Source organism: Eumetopias jubatus, unplaced genomic scaffold (genome assembly GCF_037043125.1).
Source record: "Eumetopias jubatus isolate StellerSeaLion01/CBP00866 unplaced genomic scaffold, mEumJub1_p1.0 scaffold_16, whole genome shotgun sequence".
NCBI lineage: Eukaryota > Metazoa > Chordata > Mammalia > Carnivora > Otariidae > Eumetopias > Eumetopias jubatus.
This window is the reverse complement of record NW_028274822.1, coordinates 60630268-60650300: the sequence shown is the minus strand read 5'-3', so window position 1 is coordinate 60650300 and position 20033 is coordinate 60630268. Positions and strand designations below refer to the sequence as shown.

Genomic DNA, 20033 nt, shown 5'->3' with positions numbered 1-20033 from the left:
CCAAGCGCTCACACAAATGTTCTTCAGTCTCAGGATGCCACAAAGGGCTCTGCCTAGGTCTGATCATCCATCCATCCCATCTACCCATCCATGCATCCATCCACTCACTTATTGACATGTTCACACTGGTGTCTGTGACAAAAAAAATGGGTACAATCTGTGTATTTGAGAATCTCAATGTGTATGGACCCTAGCTGCTCACTATATGCCATTTGAATAACAGTACAATTTCAGAGTCTAATAGAGTACGGCTCTACATCCACCAGATCCCACAACTCCAGAACATCTTTGCCCTTCTCCCCTTCAGGGGGCTGGGATGGACAATGAAAACAGGCATGCCATGAATTTCCCTGGCGTGGCTGCTGTCTTTTCATTTCCAAAGTCTCCAGCAGGGACATAACAGGTAACGCGAGGAGATAAAGGACTAAGGAAGGAGAGGTACAAGAGAGATGGACAGGTTGCTAAAAACAAAAGGTTAAGCTAAGTAGGGAAGCTTAGGGAGAATGAACACCCCAAGGGGAGCAGGTAGAAGAAAATAATTTGAAGTCTTTTGGGGGAGAGAGAGCAGGAGTACACCCTGGGGTTGAGCCAACAGTTCAAAGGGCCAAGGGTCCATAGCACTGGGGTGGGAAAATGGTGGTGTTCCCATGTGCAAAGCAAAGAGTCCAGTAGGGGTGGCTGGGAGCTGGAAAGATGGTGAAAATTCAGTCAAATGTAATAAGCATCAGGAAGAAAAAGGCAAAGTATGGAAAAATAGGGGGGAGGAACAGATATTCAAGAAGAATGCCATTTTTACCCCATAAAGCATGCAGTTGTTTAATTTAGCCAATGTTTTATCATTCCTATCCTCCCCTTATGGGTAGGGGTGGATGCATTGTGTAGAACTGAGTAGAGTACCTCCTGGCCAACACCCACAGACCCAGGCTGGCAAGGAGGCTTCCTGTTTCCAGTAGGCACCCTCCTTTAATAGAATGGTAGGTATGCTGCGCTAACTCTGTCTTGATTTGTAAATAAACCATGGCTGTGAGTCCTGACCCGATTTAGACCACCTCTGTGCATAGGTGGGTTTAGCAACTTATGAGCCATGTCCTGTGACTTGCTCAGGTTTTCAACCACCGTGTGTGTGCACTGTGGGCTTTTTGCTTTTAAGGGGCTGCCATTTTGCAGTCTCTGCAGACCAGACCGGAATATCCTGAAGGAATAAAGCAGGCGGGGTGGGGGTGGGGGGATGGGGTATTTAGTTTTCTCTGAATGTTTTTATTGGGGAGTGTTGAGAAGGTGTCGTGAGAGTCGGGAGGATACTAAGACCGGGCTGTGTGCCGTCCCTCTCTCCGGACAGCGAGCCCACGCAGTGCACCATGCTGTACTCACGCCAGGGGACGACGGAGACCATAGCGGAAGTGGAGGCCGAGCAGGACGACGAGGCGGCGGCCGGAGATGCCGGGCAGGGCGGGGAGGCCACGGCGGATGTGGGGCTGGAGGAGGCCTCGGAGGCCTCGGAGGCCTCAGAAGTCGGCCTCACCCCGGAGGCTGAGCTGCCGCAGTATTCCACCGAGGACGGGGACGTGGAGGCCCCGCCGTCCTACAGCAAGGCAGTCAGCTTCGAGCGCCTGTCCTTCGGCTCGAGGGATGACTCTGCAGGCCAGAGCCACATGGCCGTGAGTCCTGACGACAGCCGCTCGGACAGGCTCGAGTCCAGCATCTTACCGCCCCTGACTCATGAGCTGACGGCCAGCGAGCTGCTGCTGAACAAGTAAGAGGCCCGTGGGGGCTTCTGTGCCTGCTGTGCTTGGAGGTAGAGAAACTCCCTTGGACAACCGTCCACCTCGAGGGTCAAACAAACAGACACGGTGCTGGGTGCTTCCGTTGTGAACGATAGAACTAGCAAACGCTGTCCAGAGTAGACTCTGGTGCCCACATTTCTTTCTGTAATAGGCTATTAGGTTGACTCCACCGGAAATCTGGGGACATGCGAAACGGGGAGGGACAGGAGGGATCATGCAAGGTGGAAACCAGTAATTTGGAGAAATGAAAGAACCATTTGTTATCATGTTGTTTATTTTAACAGGATGTTCCATGATGACGAGCTTGAAGAGTCAGAGAAATTCTACGTTGGTCAGCCCCGGTTCTTGCTGTTGTTCTATGCCATGTACAACACTCTGGTGGCTCGCTCAGAAATGGTGTGCTATTTTGTGATCATACTAAACCACATGGTCTCTGCCTCCATGATCACCCTTGTGCTCCCCATTCTGATCTTCCTCTGGGCCATGCTGTCTGTCCCCAGGCCCAGTAGACGATTCTGGATGATGGCCATTGTCTACACAGAGGTAAGCTTGGGATGGAACCTTCCTGGAAATCACTTTTGGCGTTCACTCTAGGCAGGTCTGCCCTGTCTTCAGGACAGTTGAAGTAAGATATTCAGCTAGATGGATGCTCTTAGATAGGCACACGATTATTATTAACAGCTGTTTAGTGCTAGCAATTGTATATCTTTTTACATTACACACCTCACACAAAATAGGTGCTGCAGAGAAGGAAACAGCTTTAGTGAGACTACATAATTTCCCAAAGTTACCCAGCTGGCAAATGGTGGGGTAGGCTTTTGAAATCTGGTCATCCATCCTATGATATTAACCACTGAGATAATGTGTTATGCAGAACTAAGTATAGTGCCTGGTGCTGGTGGATGTCCAGTGAGTGGACACTGAATTAAACAATACAGTAAGTATTTTGAATATAGTTTTGGTACCACAGGCATAGTTCCCATTTTTAAGCCTAAAAGCCAGTTTCCACACACCAAAACACAAAGCCATATAAGTGCCTATCTAAAAATCTGAATGACACAGGGTAAGTTACCTTATTTTTGTCACATGTGAGGGGACAGGAGACACTCTTCCCAATTGTCTAAACCTACTTTTCTATTCTTCCTTATTAAATATATAGAAGATCACAAATTTTCATGACAGCAATAAAATTGGGCATAAAATGGGAGGCTCGATAGACTTTGTGCCTGGGGTTATTGTAGTTCTTTGTATTCTGGGGTCTGTGAAGAAGGCTGATTTCCTTACCTGTCATATAAGGGAAAGTTTTCGCTAGCAATGGTACTGTAATTGCTCCTTAAAGGAAAGAACTCATGATGGATATACATTTAGATTCTAGAAATTTTGTGGGTTTATAGGTAATTCAGTAAAATAAAATAAGGTTATTTGCCAAATCATCTCAAAAGCATCAATTTAAAGTATTATGTATCTCATTTCCATAATAATTATTTAAATACATTTAAATGCTTATAAAAATAAAAGATGTAAAGCCAAATACATATCTATTATTTTAAGTAGGCTGTCCATCACAATCTTGCCAAAGCAATCATTTTTAAGTATTACTTCCACTACATCACTTTGTGATCTGGGACATAAATGACTTTCTATTTGGGGAATGGGTCTGTTCTCTCTAACACCTTTGAGTGAGGGAGTTTCTAACCTAGAAGTGGAAGAAGGGCACGTACTAAGAACTTAGAAAAGGGAACAAGAGCTACTTATATGTAGCTTTCATCATAAAAGAAACTCTTCCTAGTTAAGTTAAACTGGGTTCTCCATTTTCTCCATCACACCAAGGAGTGAGAAAGTGGAAAATTAAGTTGATGTTAATTCACTCTACAACTTAGACTATGTGCCCAAACCCTAGAACTGAAAAGAAAACCCTAGAACTGTTCTAGGCATGAGAAAAGGACAATAAGTTTGGTTTTTTTTAAGTTGTTTTTCTGTTTCTCAATGGCTCACAGACTAATGTGGCAAACATATGTTGTAAACAAAGAACTGCCCTGTAATATGACACAAAACTGCATTAGAGTATACAAGAAAGATGGATACTGTGCCTCATGCAGGCTGAGTGGAGTGGAGAGAGGCTATCATGGCAACTTCTCAATGGAAGACATCTTGGACCTGCGTCTTGAGGGATGAATGTAAGGTCACCAAAGAATGGAAAGCAAAGGGACCTGCAAGTCTTTGGGAATAACCCATGCAAAGAAACACAGGCATATGACGCTGTAGCATGTACCAGGAATGACAGGTGGCTTGCGATGGCTGGAAGGCAGGCTGTGAGTGGACAACACAGTAGCAGGATCTTGGGAATGTCAACAGGGTTTATGCTCAGGACTTTCTCCCCCTCGTATGGAAATATTTGAGCAGAGGCATGACCCAGTAATGCTTGTCTTTACCAAGGTTTTACACAAAATGAAATCATGTGAAGGCATGGAGACCAGCTGGGAAACTGTCTAGGTGAGAGGTCAGAGGATGTGAACTGACCCAACGGCAATGAGGCTGAAGATGAATGGGTAAATGAGAAGTTCTAGTAAGAGACTAAAACAGTTTGGGGTGTGAGTGAGACGGGAAAGTCAAGGATGGTCTTCAGGTTTCTGTTCTGGCATCCGGGATGTGATGGTGCTGCTCAGACGATAAGGAACACAGGACTGTTCTTTGCAGAAGCTTGACTGTAAGAAGGAGAGAGACGGGAGAAGAGGTACAATGCGACTCTGGGTCAAAAGAGGACTTTTGAAATATTTTTATTGATGAATTACATATATTGTAATTATCCTCTGGTGACACAAATGTTAGAGGGATGCTTAAATGAGGCACATCAAATTTCTCATGTGTCTTTGTCGCAAACCACCTCTCTACAATATTTATACCCTGAACTAGTCACCACAACTGGCAAGTCTTTGTTTTATTTACTTTATTTCTTCTTGAGGAGAACTTCCAGGGAACAATAAAATCGTGAGAAGAAAGAGATCAGAGGAAAGTGAAAATAGGCATCAAAACTGCCTGAGATGCTCAGATAGATTACAAATCAAAGAAATACATAAAATATAAACTTCTTTTTGTTCAAGTTTTTCCTCATTACCATATTTTAATAGCCGAATAACTATATAAATATCTCATTAAGTCAGTATAAATTAGACAACTCCTCAAAAATAGAGAAAATCATTTAAGTAGGTGTTGTGAGTAACCGGACTGACCCTCATGTATCTGCAATCAGAGGCACTCACAAGAGTAAAATATTACTCTTGGTCTAAAGTCCATGTGAGAAGGATAATGTTATTATTCCACATAATTATGTTCATTCTTATCATCAAAATTATGAAATGATCTTTAAATTTTTTAAATCACTGTTTTTTATATATAGCCATTTTTAAAAGGAGTTTTGTTTTTTTTTTTAATTTCCATCATCCGTGTGTAGGTGGCAATTGTGGTCAAGTATTTCTTCCAATTTGGGTTCTTTCCCTGGAACAAGAATGTGGAATTGAACAAAGATAAACCTTACCACCCACCTAATATCATAGGAGTGGAAAAGAAAGAAGGTTATGTCCTTTACGATCTCATTCAGCTCCTGGCTCTTTTCTTCCATCGGTCAATTTTGAAGGTATGGCACATTAATATCTGACCAGCACATATTGATAATTGCAGCCACCTGTGATATCCCTGGAGAACCTGAACATTAGTATTGGTCATGAGGCCAGGGGGCCATTGAGTGCATCTACTTTTATGCTCTTTTTCTTTCTTTAGCAGCTCTCGTTCATTTAGTGGACATTTTCTCTAACACTATGTGCTCAATAATGGAACTTGTTATAAATTTGGAAGAAAATTCCCCCATATTTCTACTTCTATTATGAACATATCATACTTAATCCATATTTGTGGGAATTGCTTGGATGGTGTGCAATGTCTTCATGCTTAATACACTAAATTCTGCTCCTTGTTTAAGCCAGAACACCAGAGAGCTACAATTTAGGGCAGATCATATTGCCTCTCATCTCGATTCCAACTTCTGCCTACCTTCTTTTAGTAGAATTGCTTTTGTTGGATACTTCTTGTCATGAAACTATTAGTTTTAGTGAGAGACCATACATTAAATGGTTGCGTGAAGCCCAAAGCTGTGCTTCTTGTAAGCTTATTGTTGAGAGAGCAATTCATTACACTACTCTGGCAAGACCTGTTTACAGGATGGTCTGTCTCACGTTCAGCAACTCTTGTCATCCCCCTGAAAAACCATGTGGGTTTTTCTTCTTGCACACTGTGAACTATTAGCTAAGCTTGCAAATACACTACTCAACTCTAAAAATTAGAAATTGCTGCATAATATACATTTTATGTATCAATGTGCCAGTTGTCACTACCTTACTTCTCTTATTTTAACCTGTCTCCTTTTATAAAATATTTCAAATTCATTTTATCAAGTAGTATCTTTATTAGTTCCTTTTTAGAACAAGCTGACATAAGTTAATATACACACACACACATACAAACATATGTAACAATGTGTTCGACTTCTGTCCTACTCAGTATGCTATTTCAAACTGGGCTTCCTCTGCGTACACCTTGGTCAGGATCTTCACTCTGTCTTCACCACCTTGCAAAATGTGCCAGTCCCTGACCCTCCACTCAGGGGGAGGCTTACCTGGGTCACAGGGGTGTGGTGGGTTTGTAAAGGTATATTATCCATGGAAACCAGTTAGCCAAAATTGAATTTGGCTAAAATTTCCAGTTCTTCTGATAAATTACCTGAATTCATACAGTTTACTAATTCTTGTTATGAATATATTAACAAATATATTAACATTATTTCTTTAGTTCTAGAAATTTAAATTTCTGCATTTAAGACATGGTAGTATTATGTTGTATGTCAATTGCACCTCAATTTTTAAAAAAAAAGACATGATCATATAGATTGGGTCACTTCAGAACTCTCTTGCAACTTTTGTGCATCATTTAAAAAGTTTGTGGGGGCACCTGGGTGGCTCAGTTGGTTAAGCGTTCGCCTCTTGATTTCAGTTCAGGTCATGATCTCAGGGTCGTGAGACTGAGCCCTGCATCCGGCTCTGCGTGGGGCATGGAGCCTCTCTCCCTCTCCCTATGCCCCACCCCTGCTGCTCACTCTCTAAAAAAAAATTTTTTTAAGCTAAAAATAAAAAATCAAGGGCACCTGGGTGGCTCAGATGGTTAAGCGTCTGCCTTCGGCTCAGGTCATGATCCCAGGGTCCTGGGATTGAGTCCCTCATCAGGCTCCCTGCTCAGTGGGGAAGCCTGCTTCTCCCTCTGCTTCTCTCTCTCTCTCTCTCTCTCTCTCTCTCTCTCTCTCTCTCTCTGTCTCTCATGAATAAATAAAATCTTAAAAAATAAATAAAAATAAATAAAAAATCAATTAAAAATTTTTATAAATCTTTAGGCATTTTTGCTGCCTTTTCATTAATATTTAAATGGTTTAAGAGCTATAATTGTATATTTAAAGCATACAATAAACAAAATTTTGGTGTTTCATATTGATATACTTACTCTGATTTCTTCTTAGAAAATTTCATATATATGGTGAATGTATTTGAGGTACTATTATGCTGAAATTTTGGCTAATGATATGAAAAATAGTTTTGGGGATGACAAATCTTTTCATAAGAAGACAAAACTACCCTACAGCTTTGGAAACCTATTAAACAATGCTGCTGTGGAAACCAAACAGCTCAAACTGTATGGAAATTTCAAAAGTGGCTAAAACCATCCTATTTGATACAAGTTGCTAGAAATTTTCTAAATAATTGGAAGAAATAACTAACAAATATGCTACTATGAAAGTAGTAAAAGAATCTAAGTATGTTCAAATGTTGGCAAAAGAAACAACTTTTAAAATAATTTAAAAGAAAATAAGTGATTTAAAAGAAATCAATAGTAATTGAAAAATCTCATGAAAATCTAAAATGCTTGCTATAAGAATAGCATCCATTGAATATCTTTTAGAAACAATATATCTATTAATATTTAAGAATAGTCTGTGAATTAGGTGACTTTTTCTTTTAATGAACTGATCATTCTCCAAGTTATTTTTTGACCAACTGAATTTTGGCAAATTGGCCTGGAGCTCTTATCCTCTACAGCCTGTGTCAGAGGAAGGACTGGGCAAGGTCTTAAGGAATAAATGCATAGCCTGGCAGTCTGGGAACCCAGAAGGCAGTGGGCTTACTGAGGAGCTTCGAGCAGCAGCAGCAAGTTCATTGGAAGGGGGATTTGCTGTCCAGGCAGCATCTTGCACCAGCAAGGTCCCTGGTTTTTCTCAGCCTCTTCTGCTGTCCTTCCTCCTGTCTGTCCTACCAACCCCTTTTGCTCATTCTTTGAAGCAAAATCCAGACTCTGCAGAGTGCATCATAATCTCTGTCTTATATGAGAACCAACATTTTTTGGGTAAAGTATTTGCTGCTCTGTTCCTGACTCAGCCATCGGTGATCCAGGGGTTCACATCTTACTGTGTAGGTTGAGGGAAGGGCAGCATCATTATCCAAGTATAGATACTTGGTGAACATGGTGCGGTGGGGCTAAATTCACCCACTGATATTTAAAATGTTACTTGTAAGCACAGAGAAATATGTTCTAGAAAGTGCTTTCACTCAGGAACAAGTCAAGTGATTCTAATTCCACCCTTACTCCGTCTGCCAAACATCATCTGCCTCCATTTGTCAGTTAATTAGCCAAACTCTTTTGATCTGCACCCACTCATCCTCACTCTACTGGAACCATCATAAGCATCTAGATAATAAGCTTTCCTAGAATCCATTGGTTTTCTAATCTTTTGTCTGCTTTACTGCAGTATGAATGACAAAAAATTGTAGTAGATTTAAAGTGTGATGTGAACGTGCCGTGAACGTGCTGTGGTGATGTGATTTACAGATACACTGTGAAAGGACCCCTTCCATGGAGCTAATTACCACCCATCACCTCCCATATGTGTTTGTGTTCTTTTCCTTTTTTTTTCTTTTTTTGGTGAGAACATTTAAATTCTAACTCTTTTAGCACATGTCAGTTACATAATACAGTGTCACCAACTATAGTCACCATATCTCATGTTTGGCTTTCTAATCATGGGGGATGTGATACTGTAGGGCAGAATATAGCTCCCTCCCTTGGAACGGCCCCCTGAGTTGTCCCTTATGCTTTCTCAGTGCCATGGCTTGTGGGATGAAGATGACATAACCGACAGTGGCACAGACAAGGAAGAGTCAGATGATGAGCTCTCCCTCAGTCGTGGCAGAAGAGCCTCCTCCGATTCTCTGAAATCCATCAATCTGGCCACATCGGCAGAGTCGGTACATGTATCCTTCCCGGAGCAGCCCACCGCCATCCGGAGAAAGCGATCAGGAAGCAGCTCCCAGATATCCCCCAGATCCAGCTTTTCTTCCAACAGGTCCAAAAGAGGTATCTGTCCCATGATATACTTAGGCTAGAATAACTCCTGACTTTTCTGGTTGTTCTGGTTCTAGTGGGTCTGGGTCTTGGGCAGGGGTGTTTATTGGGTGCTATCAAGGAGACAGATGTTGTGATATGAGAAGAAAGTACTTTGAAATCAGACAGACCCGAGGTCAGATCCTGGCTCAGCTGTGTGACCTGGGGCAGTCACATTATTCTTCAAAATGTCTGATTCCTTCCCAGGACAAAGACTTCAGGTAATTGTGAAAAGTGGCTAGGACACTGCCCGTGTGGGCACATGCTAGTTTTTAAGTCATATCCAGAGAATTCTGCTGGGTGTGTCCAGAATGCTATAAATCACATTTTATTTTGAAAATATTTTTAGATTCAATCAAGGGAACTTTTAGCAAAGCCATCTATTTATACTCTAGTTGTTCATTTCGTACTAACTAGTGAGTATCATCAGCAGATAGATAGGCCCGACAGTTGCCACTCTTGGAGAAATTGGGTTTTTGTATTTATAGTGCTAATGCCTAAAGCTTTCCAAACACCTGCATATTCATCTTCAGAATACACCTTTTAGTCTTCCAATATTCATTTTACAGTTAGAGAAATCTGGACATGAAAAAGACATGGGTCATGGACCCAATCTGGAACTCCCACAACCTGGGGCCCCAGTTAGCACCTCTAGTCTCTTTCTTCCGGGGATAAAGATCACATAACAACCCCAGGAAGAGCCAGTGTTGGGTGTAGAAGCCCACAGATGCATTTTACTGTGGAGGCAGAGTTGAAACTGCAGATTCCAAGTCCTCAGTCACTGTTCTTACAGGCACCTGTGTATACTCACCTTCTAACTCCACTTCAAGCCATCCCTCTGCCATGTGGGTTCCAAGGGCTTCTGCGGTATTCATGTCAACAAACCCGTAACTCAGCGCATCTTGGTTTCTTTTTATTTCTAGGCAGCACAAGCACCCGGAACAGCAGTCAAAAAGGAAGCAGTGTTTTAAGCATCAAGCAGAAAAGCAAAAGGGAACTTTATATGGAAAAGCTTCAAGAACATTTAATCAAAGCAAAAGCATTTACCATAAAGAAGTGAGTGCTTGAAGACACTTGGATGGTGTGTTTTATTTTAGGGCCAGGGAGCTGGTATCAATTGTTTCATATAAACCAGGGCTAAAGAGTAGAGAAGTTACTTCTCATATCACAGACATCATCTGTGTAAGCAGAAGAAAATGGCCCATTATTGTATTGTTCTTAATGGAGATATAATTGACATATATAACATTAGGTTAAGTTCAGGTGTACAACATAATGATTTGATATATGCATATGTTGTGGAATGATCACCACAATAGTGTAGTTCACATTCAACACCACATATAGTTACAAAAATTTTTTCTTGTGATGAGAATATTTAAGGTTAATGTACAGTACAGGATTAATTAACTGCAGTCACCATGCTGTACATTACATCCCCAGGACTAACTTATTTTATAAAGGGAAGTTTGTATGCTTTGATTCCCTTCACCCATTTTGCCCAGCCCCCACTTCTGGCAACCATCAATTTGTTCTCTGTCTCTATGAGGAAGGGGTTTTGGTTTTGATTTTTCTTTTTAGATTCCATGTATTAGTGAGATCATATGTTATCAGATTTTCTCTGACTTGTTCCATATATTATATATTTCATTATGTGCCGTGTTGTGTGTGTGTGTGTGTGTGTGTACACACACACCATATTTCTGTTATCCATCCATCAATGGACACTTAGGCTGCTTCCCTGTCTTGGCTATTGTAAATAATGCTGCACTGAACCTAGGGTACAGATATCTTTTTGAGTTAGTAGTTTTCATTTCCTTCAGATAAACACCCAGAAGTGGAATTGCTGTATCATATGATAGTTCTATTGTTAATTTTGGGGGGAGCCTCCATATTGTTTTCCACCATGACTGCACCAATTTACATTCCCACCAACAGTGCACGAGGGTTCCCTTCTTTCCACATCCTCACCAACACCTGTTATTTCTTGTGTTTGTGCTGATTACCATTCTAACAGGTGTGAGGCGATGTGTTGCTTTTAAAAATCACTTTTCTGTGTGATTCATTTTTATATCCATTACATTTATAAACATAGTTTTCCTTTTTGAATAGAATAAATGATTTCAAGGACTCCTGGTATGTATTTCCAAGCATCATCATGCTAACATCCAACCAGACGGAGAGGTGTATGATGTCAGAGTTGGAAGGGACTTAGAGAAACACTCTCATCCTAGAGAGGGGAAACTGAGGTTCAACATCACATAGCTGGTCTCCAGCAAAATGCACTCTCCCCCCACCCACCCAAGTGCCAGGGACATAGGCAGCTCTTGAGCAATGGGAATGGAGGAGGTTGAGCAGGGCTGGCCCTGGATGTGGACTCTGAGACCAGGAGCGCCATCCAACCTGAACATGGCCTTGAATTGAAGGCAGAGGCTGGACAGAACAAGGTGCAGTTAAAAGCCCAAGGCACTACCTGGGAACCAGGAGGGGCACAGGACCCAAAAAGGGGAAGAGCAGGGGCTACCTAATGTGTCCTTGGTGCTCGGGTCAGACTCCAGGTCTAAGCACTGCCATGTAGTCCCATATAATTCTCACCCCAGCCCTGTGTCTCAGGTCTGCTTCTTACCCGAGGTTTACAACAGAGGAAACAAAAACACAGATAACTAAGTGGTGTGCTCAGGGCCTCCCAGACAGGGAGTTGATGAATCAGGTGACAAACCCAGCGCCTCATTTCTAGGACTTGAGACCACTGTTATGCTTCAAGCAAGAGAAGAGGCCTGTGGTCTCATCAGCAAAAAGGGCCATAGTGCCTTTCTTGGCAATGAATTTGTCTACTCTCTGTTAGAGCAGGAACCACCCACAGCAGACTCTGCTGAGGCTGAAGAGGGAGGTGTGACCTGCTTGGAGAGAGGGATGCAAAGGAATGGAACAATGGTGGTGTCTGGTCATTCCTCCCATCCCGCCCCTCCTGAAGCAAGTGCTGGGGGTCTCTATTTTGCAGGACTCTGCAAATATATGTGCCCATCAGACAGTTCTTCTACAACCTCATCCACCCAGACTACAGTGCTGTGACCGACGTGTATGTGCTCATGTTCCTGGCTGACACTGTTGACTTTGTCATCATCGTCTTTGGCTTCTGGGCCTTCGGGGTAGGTTGGGGGCAAAGGACACCATTCATCCAGTGAGCAAGAGTGATACTGTCTTGTGAAATGCCACTTGTGCCTGAACCTGTTGTTTCCTTCCCAGAAACACTCAGCAGCAGCAGACATCACCTCTTCACTGTCGGAGGACCAGGTTCCTGGGCCATTTTTGGTGATGGTCCTCATTCAGTTTGGAACCATGGTGGTGGACCGAGCCCTATACCTCAGGAAGACTGTGCTGGGAAAGGTCATTTTTCAGGTCATTCTTGTGTTTGGAATTCACTTCTGGATGTTCTTCATCTTGCCTGGTGTGACTGAGAGGTAAGGTGGAAGCTGGAGGCATGCACCCACTTTAATGCAAATATATTCCAGAAGGTTATCATCCCATATGCATCGCCACAACAAAATCACCAGGTACAGATGGAGGCATGGCAGAACAGCACCATAGGGTTGGAAAAGTTAGAGGTCTTCATCAATGTTAAATTCGGTATGAATCCAAAATGTGAATTGGTTCCTCAAAAACATTTTCATTGCATGTCCATATGTATTCATAGAAATAGGGTTTTCAGAATGAGAGGACAGCCTTAGCAATCTGAGAAAACCAGGGTCCTTCCATTGTCATTGTCTCTATACCTTAGTAGACAGAGGTGAACTGGAGCATGATGTTATGGGCATTCCTAAGAGGATGAGAGGATATCAGACTATGTCATGTGAAAAATGGATGAAAAAAATGGAGACCGTTTAGTAGAAGAAAATATAGAGGGGTTGTGGGTGGCAGATGACAGTAGTATCTGCCACATAGGGTAGTTGTGGGCATCCAATGTGACAGTGTTTGGAAAGCCCCTGGCAGAGGAAGGAGAGTGGAGGGGGGGAGCATTGACGCCATGATGCTCCTGTTGTTAATACAACTATTGCTGCTGGTTAAGATGTGCTGGAGATGGGAAGGGAAGTGGGGGGGGCACATAAAAAGAGCAGCCTAAAGTTCAGTGGGAAAAGGGCTGGTGAGATCCTTGGTGAAAGGCTACCACCTTTCACTCTGTCTCCTTGAACTCTAAGCTCCGACCATATTGACCTTCTTCAGTTCCTGGAGGATGCTACATCCTCCTGCACCTCAAAGGACCTTGTTCACTGCCCTTCTGTCCCACCTCCAACCCACTCTTCCTCCTCACTGTAGATTTCCCGGGCTGCCTCCACCCGAAACACTACTTGGGACCAAGTCGGTGCTTAATGCATGAACAAATGAATGAGTCAGTGGATAGAAGAGAAATAAGGGGGACTGCTATAAGTGGTAGGTAATGGGAGCAAAGGGTCAGCACTAGGGCACATGGAAGCACCCATATAATGTAATAGGAATGATCTATTTAATTAACATATCATTAAAAGTCTTCACGTTTAACAGTAAAATTGATCTTTTTATCCTTCCTCAAAGGTCATTCCTGGCCAAGCCTCATGAATAACATGCCAATCAGGCTGGCTAATGCTTTTCCAAAGTGTGACTAGAAAGTCATGAAAACTTCCCTCACTTGTATGCTTCATAACTTGACTCAAATGTCATTCCTGACAAGGAGATCCAAATCTCTTCTGACAGTGCTAGAGTTGCATGTCTGCTCTCACTTGAGTGGTTAGGCTTTGACCTTTTGGTTTTAGTGGCAATGCAAATATTTTAAAAGGAAAAATGGAATTAGGATAATTTTCCATGAGTCTGAAGTAGGACTAAGTAAAGAAAGGAGCTACCTAGAAGACTACCAACAGCCCAGTACTTCTTTCACACCATACTGTGTATGGGGAGAGTAAACATAGCTTGGCTGATAAAAATAACTCAGATTAAGGCAAACTTTTGTAAAAGTACTAGAACTTGTTCATGAGAACATTGTGAATCTTATTCGTTAGTCTTTAAAATAGAGTAAATGTGATTTTTCTCTATAAATAATTCTATATATATATCAATTCAGAGAAACCATATTCAACACCCATGGTAGTTGAATGATGCATGTTGATTATTTCTGTGACATTTGAAAGCATCAATAGGCATTCTCCACCAGCCTTCCTAGAAACTCTTAATTTCAGAGATGAAAGAGAACTTTAAAAGCTTTCTAGACCTACTAATTTCACAGAAGAAGGTAGGTGAAACCCAAAAGAGTGATGTCCCCAAAGTCACTCAGCTAGCTAGTGGTGAGACCAGATCTCAATCACAGACGTCTTGACCCTACTGTATGCTACACCCCTCCTCCCACGGGAAGCATCCTGTACTCACTTCCAAGCAGATGTTAAAATAATATAGCTTACTATTCATTATGCAGTTGTGAAAGGATTTGATTTTTCCATCCCTAGAAGAGAGCCCCAGAACATGGATCTTGCCCTGTCCAGATAGAAGAGTCCTCACAAGACTGATGCTTCCAGAAATATGGCAATGGCAAAGCCCCTGAGAATCCTTTAGCAGGATCAAATCGCCAAATAGTTGGGTTATTCCCACTTGGATGAGTTTCCTATTGATGCTATAACAAATTACCACCAATTTAGAGCTTAAGACAAAATAAACGTACCATCTTACTGTTATGTAGTTCAGGCGTCTGACACAGGTCTCACTGGACTAAAATCAAGGTGTTGGCAGGGCTGCGGTTCTTTCTAAAGGCTTTGGGGGAGAATCCCTTTCCTTTCCTTTTCCAGTTCCTGGAGGTGCCAGCCTTCCTTGGCTCATGACTCCACCTTAGCCTTCAAAGCCACCATCAGTGTGTGGGGTCCTCTCCTCATTGCGCCACTCTGCCTATTGCTCCACCATCGTGGCTGCCTCTGACCACAGCTGAGATTTCTCCCTCTAAGTGTTCGTTGATTAGATTCAGCCCACCTGGATAACCCAGGCGCTCTTCCTACCTCAAGGACCTTAACCCAATCTCAACTATAAAGTCTTCTTTGCCACGAAAAGTAACAGTAATTAGGCAGTAGTACCTTCCAAACCAAACAGAGCTGGAATGTTTGTTATAATGACTGAATGAATGAAAACTTCTTTTGTGATTTACAATCATGTGTATTCAAGTCAGTTTTTCATTTATTGAGCACCTGCTATGTCCAGGGCAGTAGACCAGGTGAAAAGGGCCATGACTCCCCTGTGCATAAAGCAGGGACCTGGCCCCATGTGGGAAGGACCACACAATGGCTTCCAGGGATTGAGACACTATGATAAATACTGAAAAGTTTGGTTGCAGTTGTACATCTAAAACTAATATAATGTTATATGCCAAAAATATCTCAATCTTTAAAATAATAAAAAAGTTAAAAAGATATTGAACAGTTCCATCACCCAGAAACTCTCCTGTACCCTCTGTTGGACCCTTCTCCTTCACCTCTATCTTCTGGTACATCCATTTTCTGTTCCTACAATGTTGCCTTTCCCAGAATGTCATATAAATGGAATCACACATTCTATGGCTTTTGAGGCTGGCTGTTTCTACTTGGCGTAACGTATTTGATATTCATCCATGTCGTTGCATGTGTCAGTACTTATTTACTTTTTGTTGGTCAGTAGTATTCTATTGTATAAATGTACTGAAGAGTGTTTAAATATAGAAAAGTTGAAGGACATTTGGGTAGTTTATACTTCTTTGGCAATTACGATCACACTGCATGTGTAAGCTGCTATAAACATTTTTTTAAAATGGCCACAGAGATCATGTCTGTCTCACTGGACCTCACATTTGAGCCTCACCTAAACAACCATTCCTAATGCAGTGGATTACCCTATCTTTATTTTTGGATATTTAATTCAAGATGTTAGGATTGGTGAGCCTTGAGTCTTCATTGCCAGTATGTCAGTGACAGCATACTTTCATGACATTTCAAGCCATGCTGCCATTATTTATTAACATCCCAAATTCATTTTTTCTCCTTCAGATACTGTTACTGAAAACTTAATTCATTATTGTGCAAAAGAAAATATTCATTAATAGTCATATTGTCTAAATATTTTTCAAAACAGGAAAAGAATAAGGGAAGGAACAGATTAGGAGTTTTAAACTATACAGAAAAAATTTATGGCTACCGGTTATAATATTGAGCATCAAGAAGCTCTGGTGTTTTGAATAATTAATCTGATAAATGGCTTTTTCTGTGTATGTGCACGTGATTTAGTCTACAAACTTTCAGTGGTTGCTGACAGTCTACAAAGCACTGTGTGGCAGGTGTTGTGTGGGGGATGGAGAAATGAGTAAGACATGACTCCAGCCTCCAGCAATAAAACATGGAAAGACCACCAAAGAAAAGAGTCTTCTAATATGGGACAACCTTAATGTCCCTAATTAGATTTAACATGATTACTTCAGTAACTACAGATTAACTATGACTTATTCCAAGTTGATTCACGTTAAGGTTGTAGGAAGGGAAATATTTGTTTGTTTGTTTTTAAGTTTTTATTTAAATTCCAGTTATTTAACATACAATGTAATATTACTTTTAGGTATACAATTTAGTGATTCAACACTTAACATACAACACCCGGTGCTCATCACAATATGGGTTGGTCCTTTTATAAGGGCTAGAAGACAGCACAGTTTTATGTCTTTGATTATAATTTTGATAAATACAGAATTTTTCCTCATGCAGTTTTTGTATAAATTATTTGTAAAATCCAAGGGCATGTCCCTGAAGAGCTAAAAGAATGTTTTTTCCTACTGTTGTACCAATAGAAACAGTCCCTAGAAAAGGAGAAGGAAGGGATAGTTGATATTGGCTCTCTGGAAAGTATTTATTTATTCATAACTTGTCAAGTGCTAGATCATGGTCAAATATATGTAATTTATTAGGACCTGAAATACCAAAGCTGGTATCTCTATAGTAGAGACACTTATAAGCAATATTTTTGAGATTTCTAGGTATTGAGATCTACATAGAGGTTCCTAGGCCCTGAGACACAAAGGTCCGTGTGTTCCTGGATGGTTCTTAGATCTGGTCAACTAAAGAGCTATTTTCACTTAAAAAATAACACATATCTCCTTCTAATGTCAAAATTAAAAGTTAACAAGACAAATCCAAAATATAAAGAATAATACATTGCATGTGTAAAAAACTTTTAAGTATTGCTCTTAATTTTAAACCCAGGAAAGATGATAACTAGGTCTTGCTGAGCCATATGTCTTATTTTTTATTTCCTTTTAAAAATGTATTGACCATGTTTAAGACTCTTGCAGAGTTCTGCATTTATCCAAAGTTAAAAATGGTCCTGTGGCTCACCATCCTTTGAAAATGGTTCCAGATTTTTATTCTGGTGTGAAATTTAGCTCCACCAAGTTTTTCCTCCAATTTATGCTAGCATTTATGAACTGTCCAGCACTGTGGGTCTCTTCGTTAATTATTCACCAGGAGAAGGGACTATGGTTTCTATTGCTGGAGACACATGAAATCATAGATTTTCAGAGATAGGGAAAAATCTTCAAATAAAGCCACGGATGTCTTGAGCATGATGTCTTGATGAACAAATGCTATAGCTTGTAAACACAACTGGAACCCAAATCTGGGTGTTGAAACTGTTAATCCATGACCTATCTTTATAGATGTATAGCAAAAAAAAAAAAAAAAAGTGGGGAGGAGGGAATTCACTTCTCAGAATACTCTCTCCTATATCTTCCAAATTATGGATCATTTGAAGTAAAACAATGCATTTTTTGATGAGCTTTAATTTGGATCATGATAGGAGCATCTTTCACATTGTGAGAAAATATTAGTAAATTTGCTTAAAAATAAATAAGTTTAGGGGGGCGGAGCAAGATGGCGGAGGAGTTGGAGACCTGGATTTCGTCTGGTCTCAGGAATTCAGCTGAATAGGGATCAAACCATTCTGAACACCTACGAACTCAACAGGAGATCGAAGAAAAGAATAGCAACAACTCTCTGAACAGAAAAGCGACCACTTACTGGAAGGTAGGACGTGCGGAGAAGTGAATCCGAGGCGATATTCGGGAGGATAGACGGCGGGGGAGGGGGCCTCCGTCGGCCGCTTCTGGCAAGTGATAGAGCCGCGGAGCACAAAATCAGAACTTTTAGAAGTTGGCTCCGCGGAGGGACGTCGCTCCAGTGGCTAAGCGGGGGGTGGAACCCTCGCGGGACAGTGTGGCCTCAGGACCCTTGGGGTCACAGAAGGACCGGGGGTGCCTGAGTGCGGCAGAGCTCCCAGGTATTGGAGCAGGGAAGCTGGCTGCAGAGACGGAGCCAAGGCGCGGGCTCTCAGCTCGGGGTTGCCATAAACTGTGATTGGCGACACAGTCGGGCCACTGCTCCTCCAGCAGGGACCCAACAAGCGGCAGAGCCGGGGAGACTCCCCTTCCTCCCCCGGGTGGAGCGGCGCGGGAGCACACCTCAGGGATCTGCTGGGTTTGGAGACTCCACACGGGGTCGGGTGCCAGAGATAAAATGCTCGGTCACAGGCTGGGTGAGCACGGAGTGCGGCCGGAGACCGGGAACACGGGAGTGACTGGCTGCTTTTCTCTGGGGAGCGGAGCCCCGAGTTCTTGGCTCCTCTGGGGCGGAGATTGGGAGACTGCCATTTTCACTGTCATCCTCCAAAGCTGTACCGAGAGCTTGCAGGGAACAAAAGCTCCTGAGAGCAAACCCAAGCAGCTTGCTTAGCCCGGACCGACAAGGGCGGGGCAATTCCGCCTCCAGCAAAGACATTTGGGAACCACGGCAACAGGTCCCTGCCCCAGAGGATCAGCACGAACAGCCAGCAAGCCAAGACCAAGTTTACTGATCAAGGAGAACGGGAGAACTCCAGCACTCGGGGAATACTGCACATAGAATTCATGGCTTTTTTTACCATGATTCATTAGTTTTTCAAAGTTAATTTTTTTAACTGTTTTTTTTAATTTCTCTTTTTCCCTTTTTCAACCAACATCTTATCAATCCCTTTTTTAAAAAAACATTTTTTATTTTTCATTTTTAGAGTCATATTTTATCCCTTCATAGGAGTTACCCTTATTTTTGGCATATATATATATAAGTTGTTCTCTCTTTAAAATTTTGAGATACAGTTTCTTCTAACAGATCACAATATACCCTAAATCACTAGTGTAGGGCTTTGTTCTAGTCTCCTGCTGATCACATTCTCTCCCATTTTTTAAAAAAATCTTCTTTCTTTTTTCAAACAACTTCTTATCGTATCAATTCCTTTTATAAAATCTTTTATAATTTTCATCTTTACAGTCATCTTCCATCCATTGTATCAACCCTTATTTTGTACATTTATAAGTCTTTCTTCCTTTAAAATTTTAGGAGGCACTTTTTTCTAACAGACCAAAATATGCCCAAAATCTAGTGTGTGGCACTGATCTATGCACTAACCTGATCATATTTGATCATATTCGGGTTTTTTTGTATTGTTCTGTTTTAGTTTTTAATCTTTTTCTTTTTGTTTTTTTTTCTTTCTTTTTTCTTTCTTTCCCTTCTTTTCCCCTGGTTTCAGGTCTTTTCTGATTTGCATAGAGTATAATTGCTGGGGACGTTGTTAACCTGTTAGCATTTTGTTCTCTCATTCATCTGTTCTCCTCTGGACAAAATGACAAGACAAATTACCTCAGCAAAAAGAACAAGAGTTAGTACCATCAGCCAGGGATCTACTCAATACGGACATTAGTACGATGTCGGACCT

The 20033-nt window shown here is 41.7% G+C and overlaps 1 protein-coding gene across 7 annotated transcripts in view; it reads left to right on the top strand.

Moving 5' to 3' along the window:
- PIEZO2 (piezo type mechanosensitive ion channel component 2) overlaps positions 1 to 20033 on the top strand; it is a 588882-nt gene that overhangs the window by 548678 nt on the left and 20171 nt on the right. For 5 of the 7 annotated variants that reach the window (XM_028089342.2, XM_088019743.1, XM_088019741.1 and 2 more), the window contains 7 exons: positions 1340 to 1753; positions 2069 to 2327; positions 5236 to 5418; positions 8981 to 9233; positions 10184 to 10316; positions 12262 to 12409; positions 12507 to 12721. In XM_028089342.2, the coding sequence (XP_027945143.1) occupies positions 1340 to 1753; positions 2069 to 2327; positions 5236 to 5418; positions 8981 to 9233; positions 10184 to 10316; positions 12262 to 12409; positions 12507 to 12721 (1605 nt within the window). The remainder of the gene's footprint in view (positions 1 to 1339; positions 1754 to 2068; positions 2328 to 5235; positions 5419 to 8980; positions 9234 to 10183; positions 10317 to 12261; positions 12410 to 12506; positions 12722 to 20033) is intronic. The other 2 variants (XM_088019744.1, XM_088019740.1) reach the window with 2 other exon arrangements.